We start from the raw sequence: 13,156 nt of genomic DNA on the forward strand, positions 1-13,156 counted from the left end.
AATTATTGGTTAAGTAGTTACAACTTGTTAAAAGTATTTAATTCAAAGTGATTGAAATGGTCCATTCTTAAAAATTGATGCGGGAAATTTCTTTTGATCCGTATTTCATTCAAACACAAAATCCACTACTCTGATCATTATTGTTTCAACAGGAATTTGAAAAATAGAAAAAGGAAGTCAGTAAAAGAAATAGAAAGACAAGGCTCACTTTTTTTGTTTTCATTTTATTGATAGTCACTACTTTGAAAACCTACAGCATGATGCAAGTTATTCCCTTTGAATAATTTCCAAAAGCACTGCAGTCTTAAAAATTAGAAAAAAAAAAAAAGACAAACCCTTGAACATACAAAATATACAACAGATGACAATACAAGGCTTGGTAAACATCAGCTAAACTTGCATTTCCCTTTTTTAAATTTCTGTACAAAATATTTTGTATACAGATGGGTAACACATGAAAGGAAAAAAAAAAGCTGCAAAGGCTCGCAATGTCGTATCATACGTGTCATCTTTTTATTTGTCATATACATATATCTATGTATCACGTTCAACACTCATACAGTAAATGTCACCAACCTTTTTTTTTTTAAATTTTATTTTTTTTTAAGGAATGACATTTGAAAAAAGTATCAAAAATAGAGTTGAATAGTCTTTTTTTTTTGTCTGTCAAGTGGGAACGCGCTGTATTGTTCGCTCTTTGGTTGCGGCCGTTGTCGACACTGTTGATTTGTTTTGAAGCTTTACGAACAAACAACAAAAAACGCTTTGTCCCGCCCCCTGAAAAAACAGAACAATCCAACAGCACGCACACTGACAAAAACGAGTTAAGGCATCCTAAAAAAAAAAATAAAATTCTCATTCTGCTGCTGTGAAGTTAAAGTAACTCCTTTGTCATATTTATTGTACTTTGCATAGCCTTAGATGCACGTGTGCTTGACAATAGGACTTTTCTTGTCTACATGGTTGAAAGACTCCACACTTACTCTCTTTCTCGCTCTCACACACACACACACACACATTGTGAGCCTTGGCTGTCTTCAGGTCTAGTTCAGGGGTGGATTTCCTCAATTTTCATAAAGTCTTCCAAGGGCTGTTGTAAATTTCTCAAAAGAAACAAACAACGAGGTCTTGACTTGGATCATTTAGTCCGAACGGTCGGACTCGTATTTGGCCGACGTGCCACAGGTTGCCCACCCCTGCTCTACAGGCTTCATATTTCGGGCTTGTGAAGGCTTATTAGGCTGAAGGTGAATGCATAGACTCATCATCATCATCATCCACATCATCATAAGGCTGACGGGGAAAATGGTCCAATTCAAGCTGTATTGCTACAGTTATTTTTTTTAAAAACTTTTTTTTTTGTAAAGATGTCACATCCCGACATTGCCCTACATTTTGTGGACTATATATATTTTTTTAGAAAACACTTGGACAAAATTTCTCTTGTTGCAAACAAGGCACATGGGGGGATTTTTATTTTCTTTTTTTTTTAAATTATTGCACAGACAAGCCGAGCAGCCATTTTGTGTTTCCTGAATAAAATGGTGTCTCCAGAGATTTCATTTTATTTGGTTGGAAAGGGAACTTTGCTGCCATTCAACACTGCTACACAGGTAATAATAATAATAATAATAACAATAACAAATAATACAGTGAACCCCGCTTATTCACAGTTTGGCATTTGCCAAATAATTTTTTTAACCTATTTGATATTTTTGTGCGCAGGCCAAAGCCACGTCTAAACATAAAAATATTGCTTTTTGCGCCATCTGGTGGCATCCTGGTGTCAAGCTACTATGTTGAAATGTGGGGTGGAGTCTACTTTAGCCGGGTCACAGCTTTGTATCATAGAAAATGTGATTATTCTAATAACAATAATAACTCGTAAGGCAGTTACATGTATTGCCAGCAGGGGGCGTGAGTGACGTCCAGAGATGTACAGGTGCTTGACAGTCGCCGGAATGTTGAGTTTCTTCTTCTCCTCACTGGGATCATAAATGCTTTGATCATTTAAAAAAAGGATGATTTTGAGAAAAAAAAAATCACCCACATTGATGCTCTTGATGTGTGTATACAGTATATTGAGCTGTCCTGATGGGTGTTGCATTGTGGGTGTTGAAGTACCCTGGTGCTGTGGTTGCCATCCGCCGGTTAGCTACGAATGTGAGCCGTGAGCCGCTCGAGCGGGGCCGCGGCCGCTGGGGGACTGCGACATGTCTCGACCGATGATCTCGTTCACTGTGGAAAAGAAAGAATATATATATTTTTTGTTTTTAAAACAGAAAAATAGCATATTTGGTCTGGCTCACAAATAGAGGGATGCCACACTCGTGTTCGAAGTGCACTACTCATGTTTACACACACAAATATCATGTTTTACTATTTCACATTAAAATATAGCCTAAATGTTGTATTTTATAATGTGTCTCTAAAAATAAAAATAGTGTGTTTGCGCCATGTTAAAAAAAAACGAGCAAGAAAAACGGGATTAAATTTGTGATTTTGCAAGACAAAATTGATGATTTATTCTTTATGATTTAATAAAAAAAAATACACACTTTCATTTATTTGGAGTTCTTCTCTGAATTGTTTCCAATAATTTGCCACAGAGAGTCACCGGTAATAAACGCCAAAACACAAGTGATGTGTATTTTATCAGAAGAGTAAATTTTCATTGTCATTTTAATTGCAGTTTATGGAATTTTAGGCCAATTTCCAAATACGTCTGCTGAACCATAAAGTCCATGTGGTGCAATTGTTTTTTTTGAATATTCTGAAATGGCAATTTCCTGAAATGAGTGCGGCACAAGCTCCTGGCATCTCTCAGCCAATCGGCTAAGTGAACTTTTGTGAACTACGTTGTCCTTGCTTACTGCAAATCCCACATGTCATTATTTGCATGCATGCATAAGAGCGTTGAACTCATTCCCGTGTGGCGACATGGCGGCGACGAGGCCGGATGGACTGGTTTGGTGCGGGAAGACGACTCGGGCTTGTCTGTTGGCTGGTGAGGGAAGCACGCATTCTTTTTGCCTTCGTTCACGCTGATGTCACGTTGTAAAAAAACGCAGCAAAACAAGACCACGCGTGCCCATAACTCATTCGAAGAAAAGTCATTTTTTAAAATCCACTGAGCGACGCTGGGGTAAGGGAAGCAAATTCGATTGCAAGTAGAATAAAGTGCATGATATGATATTCACTATTCATACTCTCAAATTGATTTTTCATGTTTAATCCTTGTTTTGTGCTTTATATGTATCGTAATACATATCAATTTAGGGAGGAACATTTTTGAAGCGCATATATAATTTTGATCCACTTGATAATAATGTGCTATTAAAAATAACACCCGGACATAAAAAAAAATCAACAAAATAAATTCAAGTTTGTGATTGTAAAGTCACAAAATGTAAAAAACTCCCAAGGGGTGAGAATACTTTTTCAAGGTACCGTTAATATAATAGACATCATTTGAATTAAAAAATGGTCTAATTACATTCAAATCGATCAGTCCACTCAAATACAATGCAACAATAACTGTGTCAAATAATGTTGAACAGAGAGTGCCATCTAGAGGAGTCCAAAAATACTACAACTGGTTCATGAAGCACATTTGAAGCTTCATTTTCCAGTTGCCCCTCATTGGAGGCCAATAAAATATGCATTGAGAAATATGCCACATTAAAGCAAACGGAGCGTCCTGGAGTGCACGTGTTTGTTTTGTTGCGCATGGCCACCATGGGTCGCGTCATCCTGTTGGTGTGGGAGGCTCTTCCTTCCCCATGTCAACACAACTACACGCACTGTGCTTATTATCTTTCTTGTGAGCGACGACGCACATATTATTAAACAGAACAACTCTTGCTTACATTTTCAAAGTGCACCCAGGATCAAAATGATGACCACATGTGCAAAAATTAAGTACCGGTAAAACAAATATATAAATCTGTAGACCTACCTCAATTATTAATAGCACAGAAAAAATAAAATAAAATAAAAATCAACTCTTATTATTTCAGTGTACAAAATTGTTTCTCTTCTCACCAATGTGGTTTTAGACCAAATCACTCAACTAACACAACTCTAATAAAATTTAGCAATGACATACAATCAGCATCCGATGACAATATGGCTGCAGGCGCGATATTTATTGATCTTTGCATTTGACATGGTTGATCAATATCTCCCTCTAGATAAATCACTCAATATTATTTTTCAACTCTTTTCATCATCAGAGAAGTCAATGTGTTTCTCCTTTCAGTGTCGTCAATCAAATTTGAAATTTATCAACAAAGGTGTACCTCAAGGTGCATGTTTAGGTCCACTTTTATTTTCTATATTCATCAATTAATTAATCAAATAATTTATTATACAAATTCAACAATCATTACAATTTGATTTGAATGAGGTTTAACAATGGTTCTTTAATCATAAGATTCTTTTAAACAAGAAGAAATCAGGTCAAGTTGTTTTGCACACAAAATTTGTAAAATAATTTCTTTGACGGTACAACAATATAAATAAATATCAAGAACGTGCGAGGGTCAAAGTGGTCATTTGGAAGACATGCAGTGTCTGGTGGGCGTCGGCGGAAACCAACGCTCACTTTTCCACTGCACCAACTCAAAGGTCACACAGTGGCGAGCGATTTGAATAAAATATGATTCACCTCTCTTCAACAATGCGGCGTGACTACGTTGCTCTTCACACACGATGACATTTACACGTTTGAGCCAGACGACTTGATTCTGATCAAACACAAATCCAATTGGCGCGTTCCTATTTCAGAACAAATATTTCCACAAGAAATTATGCGTATGATTTGTTCCAAAATGTTTTCAGTAACATTCTTAACTGTCAAGCATAAAAATGAGACAGCTGCTGTGATATGAGCCCAAAAAAACCTTATTTACAATTCATCAAAGGTATAAGTGGCCTTTGCAAACTACAAAAATTCAACTAAAACTAAGATTAAATATCTAAAATATTTAAAACGTAAAACTTGTTATTGAGCGCTTATTACTGGTTATTAGTAAATTGAGTTTAAAGTAGTGATTAGGTTATATAGGTTGTATATTTTTTTTTTTTAGACGTTATTTTGTTTTTTTAGGACACCAATGTTCATTTGTTTTATGAAAACCTGTTGTCAGATTTTCAGTTAAAATATCCTGGAAGATAAAAGTTATTTTTTATTTTTTTTATTTTATTTTTTTTCAAGTGATATTTGTTTACCTGTCTTACAAGTGTCCGAAAAACAACAGTAGGATGAAATGGTTTACCAATAAACTGCGATGCAATTCAAAAACAATTTTTTACAATTTGTTAATACTGTTTGTTCTGCTGCGGGCGCGACCCGTTGAAAAGGTCATTCGTTGTTGCCAACTTAGTCACTTTGTTGTTATAGTTAACGAGTATCCAGACAACTCAAGTGCCTCAATTCAAATGAAATTGCTGGCGATGGAAACAAAAAAATCTCAGAAAAAAGCTTTTCACATTTTGAAACTGCTCATTGAGAAAAGTGTGGTAGTTGCGACGCCCCTCATCGGACTTCCACTATATGCACTCATGTCCTTTCTAAGAAATGCCACGCGTCGTCGGCTCCGACCTATGACTCTCCAGTGAGTGTGCGGCAAAGGTAACATAGCGACATTTAACATCCCCCAGAAGACTGTCTTGAATTCAAGACCCAAAAGCCACAAACGAAAGAAAGATTTGCGTGGAGACTGAAGTCAGTTTCGTTTACTGCGGCTCGACTCTCTCACATTTACTGGTACAATGCACACAGAGACACCACCCCAGCCCCCAAAGCCAGAGGGAGACCCTCTACAGATGACTTGCAGGGTGGGGGGGGGGGGGCTCCCTACTACTATGATGCAATACACACCTACACTTGAATGACGGGTGCTCGGGCAGAGCTCAGGAAGACTTTATACCCCTTTCACACTGAACTGGTATTGACGCAATAAGCACTGGTTTTTCAAAAACATGAAAATGTACTCGCCATTTTAAGACAGCAAACTCTGGTTGTAATCAAACGTGTGCTTTGTTGTCTTGCTAGTTCTGAATCCTCTCTTGTGGAGTTCCACATGGTTCAATCTTAGGGCATCTGATTTTCTCTTTCTATTTGCTACCTCAATGTCATGTTTAGGCAAAAGGAACCTCTTTAAAATCACTTTTATGTTGGCTAATTTTGTCTGAAATGAATGCCAGGATGGATTTGAACTTCTTGAACTTTAATGAAAAGAAAACTGAAGTGATGTGTTTGATTGCGGTGGCTCTTGTAATACACCTCAGGCGCAATGTGTAAAACCAACAATTACGGTCAGAATGAACTGAATTTTTGTTTTCAGCCAGTTACGGGGAAAAAACTGGCCTTGCTTGTATTAAAAGAGTTGAGGCTAACTGTTGCTACATTCTTAAAATTTCTGGCAAGAAAAACTCGAGACTGGCACAGTGGTTTTAGGAAATGAAGTGACGCAGTGGAAACGCGATCCATGGAGAGGCTTGATTTGCCCGCAAAAAAAAAAAAAAAAAGAGAGGGGGGATATCTGAGGAGAGTTTCCACTTGGCGAAGATTTGGAATGACGTCTTTCGCAAACAATTAACGTTGAGTCAAAAGCCAGCAACGTCACGTTCTTTGGAAAAACGACTCACTATTACTTGTCGGCATCATTTATTTGTGCAAAGTGGCTTTCCTGAAATTCATCTTTGTGAATCATCAATGGGTTTTTCTTTCCGTACATAATGCTAAGCTAGTCACAATCATTCAATCAGGAATTGCTTTCCGACCGCGGAACCAGCATCCAGACTTTTATTTACTACTACCACTCAAAATCTTTTCAACACAGGTTTATTTTTTTCCAAATATTTTTGTCAGGTTTTAGTCATTTTTAACAATGCGCTTTTGCTTCAGAGAATTTCTATAAATTGCCAACATATTTATTTAGAATTTTCTTTGGATTGTTTTTATGTGTTTGGTTGCGCATATTTGTGAAGAAGACGAGAGGAGAGAGGACCGTACATCGCGCTATAAACAGATTCTTCACGGCTGAACTCCGCTTTGATGAGTCGTGGAGGCATTAGGTTGTTAACATTAACAAAGATAAATTTGTAGTTAGAGAGACCACCTCAGTCTGTTCTCAACATTTTCTTGCGTCTGATACAATAATGTTAATGTCAACTCCACTCGGGTGCCGTTTGTTGACCCTAGAACTCCCACTGCCGTCATTTTGACAGTTCTCACTCTTCATGTGTTGTTACTCTGTTTACATAGATTGTATTAAATATGTTCCTGGTCTTTGAACTTTTCCTCCCTATATGAGTATTACTCCCAGGCTTCCATTTTATTGTATTAAAAAATATATTAAAATATTTACAAGTCCTTAGCGTCTTCCTCTCAATAGGTATGGACTTAAGCTTAATGTCTAGATTTGACAGTAATTCACTGCATCATGATTTAACTGCTTGCTCCTTTAAATCTGTTGATGAACTTTGTCGTTTGTGCTTTAGCTGTGAAATAGGACCAAACAACTGTAATGAGGATCAACAACGACCTTAAGCCTCTAAGTACCTATTATGCAAAAAAAAATTAGCGGCTAATTATAACGTCTGTAGAATGTTCTTTTACCTGCATGCCATCTTTTCCAAGAAAGACCACGAAAACAATAACCATCAGCGTGCACCTTCGCATTCATGTGATTCTCACGCACATTGCGTACATTGTATACATTTCTCCAGTTTTTACAGGAGCAGGCAAATTGACTTACTGTCAGTCAACTAACATGCAGCGACAGTCGCAAACAATGGGTTCAGCTTTTGAAAAACAACGCAAGCATGGTTTGAATTTCGTATGTGCGTGCTCATGGAGGCCTTTCCACTGGCACCATTTTCCCGACCTCTGCCAAGCATTTACTTCTGTGAGACCTTCATGGTATGGAAAGATGACACATGACGTCCATTTCCACAGCAGCAAATGTTTGTCATTGACTTTAATTTGATGGAAAGGTTTTTTTTCTGGTTTCCAAGGTTCTTTTGGTGCCAGACAATCAGGAGGTATGCTGGACAAATATAGTACACGCACGCACACAGAAGCAGATGCGGCTAAAAAGTCCAGTTTATAGAATTTCCATGTGATTATATCATAATGATATTATTATGTTTTTTTTGTTTAATATATATATATATATATATATACATATATATATATATATATATATATATATAATCTTGTATAAAATATTACTTTTTCTGTTTAAAAAAAAATATATATATGTATACATATACATTTTTTTAAAATGTATAAATATAATAAAATATTGTATGTACACAGAAAGTGCTGTAATATGCACGCCTGACCAGTAGTTGCGATGTTACTTTGTACATCATGTGGACGTCAACAAGTGACCACACAGGAAGTATGTTGACGCACGCAATTTACTGCTTTGAATATATCTAACTTAACCGAAGTCTGCAGTGGTGCCTCAAGTTTTAGTGATCCAAGTTTTTGAGATACAACACGTCGCCTGGCCAATTATTTGCTTTTGACTGGCGAATAAAAATTGGAGATACCACCTCTGTTGGCGGCAGTCAACTCCAAGTTAGGAGTTTAATGCCAAACTAAACATTAAACTGAGAATTACACGTTGTGTATTTTAAACAACTTCTCCCTACAATCGTCCACTTGCTTAATGCTAACAAATAATGCAAAATGGAAACAACAGGCTAACAAACAGCATTGATGTCACGGTGTCATAACCTTTCACGCAAATGATATTTCAACACAAACTGTGGAGCAACACATGAAGACAGATAACATCATTGCTCCCAGGAAGATATATTTTTTTTATCCTCTGCGAAAAATGGCAAATTAGCGGCAAATAGCGGTGGAAAAGAGTTCAGAAGAAAAATTTAATTTTAAAAAGTGTTTAGTTCAATTGTGCTTAAAGCATGTGGAAAGGGTACTTTTTTTTTTTTTTTTTTTTTATGAGATTTTTATATCACAGATTTTCACCACGATAAACAGGGGTAGACCGTATGGTTCGCTTCCAAATGATAAATTTGTGCCAATAACGTCCAGCTCAGGGTGACCGCCTGTTGTTATGAAGGCTCACGTACAGTTGGAGGCAGCTGCGCAACTGGCACCGCGCACACACATACCCGTGGAGATGATGAAATTACAATTTTCATTTTTGCTGACAAAAACTGCATAACCCATGTTGACAGGAGGCCCAATCAACTCGCGAGTTTAACAATTGTGCACTTGGCATCATCCCAGCGTCACTGCACTTCATTACGTGTGTCTAATGATGAAGCGGCATGTTTCAAAAAAAAAAAAAAAGAGCAAGCGCGCTTCATTTTTTGGACGTCTGTTGCAGAGAACGTTCCAGATTGAGTGTCTCGGCTGGGCGGCCCTGCTGTGTGATTGGATGCTAAAGTTGTCCACCCATCTGTCTGTCAGTCTGTCCTCTTACCTCCTGTGTGTTTGTGGCTTTGTGTGGGACACACACACACGCGCGCACACCCCCACACACAACACTGCAGCAAACAGAGATGGGTTGGGTTTGGATCACAATTAATTCATTGCTTGATGCTCCCGACACAACCCCTTCTGGTTGCATTGTCGTGCGGAATACGATAACTGCATGGAAGCAGACGTTTCGAACATTCACACATTAAAAATAATATTTCACTTATCAACAAAGACACAAAATATATTGAATCATCTCTCCCTGTGTCTGTCTCACTCACTCACTCACTTACTCACTCAGTCACACACGCGCACGCACACACACACACACACAAGCCTGTGCGTCACAGGGGCCATCTGCTAACTAACGAGGGCAGTTTTTCTACACACACTCCATGTTTGTACTCATTCCATTTTGGAGCTTCTGTGATATTATTGCTTTTACAGTGGAGCAGTTCATTCATTATTTTTTTCAGATCAATGTGGATGAATAATGCTGGATTTTTTCATTAACTTGAAATGACTTAAGTATTTAGGTTATTTTTTTTTTTTTTATATTTGAACAAAACCTCCCGTAGTTGATTTATACATGTTCTTAGTATAAGCATATCCGACCACCTGTCAGAGTCTACTGGAATACTTCGTCTTCACATCACGTACAATGACAAGCCTTTTAAAATGCACTGGGAGCTTGTTAACAACATCTTAATTCATCTGCTCGGTAGGTGCTGCACATTTGGTTAGCAATGGCGATGAAAGTTAGCTCCTAAATAATCAGTTGGTAAAAGTGTGATCATTAAAACCGTTATTATTGAGGGGGAACAAAGCGAGATTTGGGGAGCTTGATGTGGCAGCTATTGGAGCCGTGATTCTCAAGGTGCTGTACAAGCACCCCCCCTGGTGGTAACCGAAAGAATCACATAATTAAACATTCAAACTGTAGTTCATTCATAATTTTTAAATACAATATATTTGCATTTAAACTTCAAAACTGTTTACATTTATTGAGGTAACGATTTTTTTTTTTCCTTCAAGAGACAAGCCGTTAGTGCGCATGTGTGTAACAACGCCAACGACTGGCTAGTTCGTATACTTGTTGCCTTTAGTCATGACTCATCAGCAGAGTGTATCCACGCTAATGGGTACACTTACTGATGCTGTGTCTGTCAGTAGCACAGAGTGAATACGGTCTACTTAGTGAGTAGGCAGTGACCTCTTAAAAACACAGAGCGGGGCCGGGCTCCATGTTGCTACTTCAAAACATGGCCTACAGAGCCGGGCTGGCACACAAAGCTATTTTTAGCCACAGGCTCAAAGGGGGAGCTCACATTCCCGCCTGAACTGTGTCACTCGCAAACTTTTTGGGGAAAAGTGCACAGCCTGCGAATGTACTTCGCCCCTATGGAAAGTGCGTGAGTGTGACAGACACAAACAAACCAAAAAAAAAAAAAAAGTTTGATGCACTTTTCAATTTAAAATCTGAGATTTTTTTTTTTTTTGTCCGCACACAGCCCACTTGCTGGTGGCGTGTGCGCTTGCATAAATACAGCTCCCCGATGAACCTCACTGGATTTTCACACATGACTTATTGACAAGTGGCCTATGTTAATTAGGTTGACCCGAGCTAGCACACAATGTAACACCTCCCAACACAGCCTGGCCAGGCTATTTATTAACCCCGCGCCCGTACGACCCTGATTTGAATATGGCGTACTAGCCAAGTTCCTGAGTGGCAGATAAGAGGCTGTTTGGAGACATGTACTTCAGATAAAATAAATCCAGGGAGAAAAAAAAAAAAAATACACACATGTACACATTCACGGCATAGAATAACCACAGAAACACAATTTGCAATTATCTTAAAATGATGTAATATCGCCATAAAGTGCAAGTAGGGCTGAAACGAGTCTTTGAGTAATTTTAGTACTTTCATTAAATAAAATGCTTGAGTCATTTTTTTTTTCCGGCCTCGAGTACGCGCTTATTTACGCGTACTGTCAAGAAGAAGAAGACAAACATACCACTGAAACAATTGTTCATGCTATGCATCTCAACTTCTTTTAGTTTGAAGATATTCCCAGCAGCGTGTCGCTGACTTGTTTACTCTTCCAGACTGTGTTTGGGGCATTTATATTGCCATCACAAACTGTTGCTATGGACGTCAACAACACAATGTCATCCCGAAATAACATTCGATCGCTAATTAGGAGCGCTAAAAAAAAAAGACTTTATTTCGCTGACACTGTATGACGCCTGTCGCTAGCGTTTAGTGGCTACTCGCCCGTTAGCAGCTAGCAGTGCTCAAGTGCCTCATGTAGGCTGGCGAGAGCCATTTAATTAATTTTCAAAGGCAGTTTTATAAACTGTTTGAATGACTGCACACTTTGATTGTGACAGAGTTGCGTTTCCTAAAAATCACTTTTAAACAAATCAGGCCTACTCAAGTGCGTTTCTTTAGCTGACAAAATCGCTACTGTGTTTCTCACATTTGTCTCATAGACCAAAATCAATCTCACTACTATTTCTAGCGAGGGAAATAGTGTGCTACAATGCACATCTTAAATTTAAGTAAAAAATGTTGATTATCTAAAAAATGAAAAACATTTGGTTGTTCATTATTAAGTGGAAATTTGTTTTGTCTTCTGTATTTTCCATTTTTTTTCCTTAACAAAGCATATATTTTTTTCAATCTGAATACCTGATTATTCATACAATTTTAAAAAAATAAAATAAAATAATCTGTTTAAAGATTTTTTTTTGTATCCATTAGTGTCACGATTCTGTTTTTGTTCACATTGCATTTGGTTTTGTTTCATAGTTTGGTTTTGTCTCCACCTCTTCTCGTCATATTGGTCCCTGGTGTTGCCGGGCCAGCTCCCTCCAACCCTTTGTGTGCTGTCCAGGTGCGCCTCGTTGTCTCGTTAGTTGGCTTGTATTTAAGTCCCTGGTTACTTTCAGTCTTGGTCAGGTTGTTGCTGCTGTCATGTCGTTTTGTTCTCTAGAGTTTTGTTGTGACTTTGAATTTTGGTATTTTCAAGACTTTGTTAATGCTTTCATTTTAGTTTTTCCACAGCACCTCTGCGGGTGTTTTTTTAATTTGGGGGGTTAATAAATTTTGTTCAGTACAATCTGTTTTTCCTGCATTTGCTTCCTCCGCTTCTCAACCTTGACAATTAGTTAGCAAACTTTCTTTTTTCATGTAAGACATAGAAAAACTGCGCTCATATTCCTTGCTCTCCACTTTTATCCAGATTTAAGCCAGAACTGAATGGGTTTTATTGTATTTGATTTAAAGACAAGCTCACAAATGACGAGAGGTAATTAGCCTCCGAATAGCCGCCATAGATCGAATAGAACTGGAGCCTTTAATCAGATGCTTTGCTTATCAGGCCTGTATGTCTTTCGTACCCGATACAAAGTCCTCCCTCAGCATGCGGCAACACTGACAAATGAAACATTATCACTGTAATCAAACACCTAGGATTTAGCTCACAGAAAATAAACTGATGCTGACGAGTATTGTTTTACATCATGGGTTATGGATTTGACTCGCAATGTCACATGATGTAATTGAATCCTAAAGCGGTGTCTTGTTTTAGATGTGGATGCTTGCAGTAATCTATGCAAAGACTCGTTATGAACGGCCTGGACTGAACTCCATGTGTGTGCTCTTCAAATCTTAAAAAGAGG

The 13,156-nt window shown here is 38.0% G+C and overlaps 1 protein-coding gene across 1 annotated transcript in view; it reads right to left on the reverse strand.

Annotated features, from left to right (window-relative positions):
* Positions 1-204: 204 nt before the first annotated feature.
* Positions 205-13,156, reverse strand: part of nfatc3a (nuclear factor of activated T cells 3a) — a 52,453-nt gene continuing 39,501 nt past the window's right edge. The window contains exon 10 of the mRNA XM_088295700.1: positions 205-2,238. Within this exon, the coding sequence (XP_088151826.1) occupies positions 2,156-2,238 (83 nt within the window). The 3' untranslated portion in view covers positions 205-2,155. The remainder of the gene's footprint in view (positions 2,239-13,156) is intronic.

This window comes from Idiotropiscis lumnitzeri, chromosome 5 (assembly GCF_059441095.1).
Source record: "Idiotropiscis lumnitzeri isolate Australia: NSW breed Sydney's pygmy pipehorse chromosome 5, RoL_Ilum_1.0, whole genome shotgun sequence".
NCBI lineage: Eukaryota > Metazoa > Chordata > Actinopteri > Syngnathiformes > Syngnathidae > Idiotropiscis > Idiotropiscis lumnitzeri.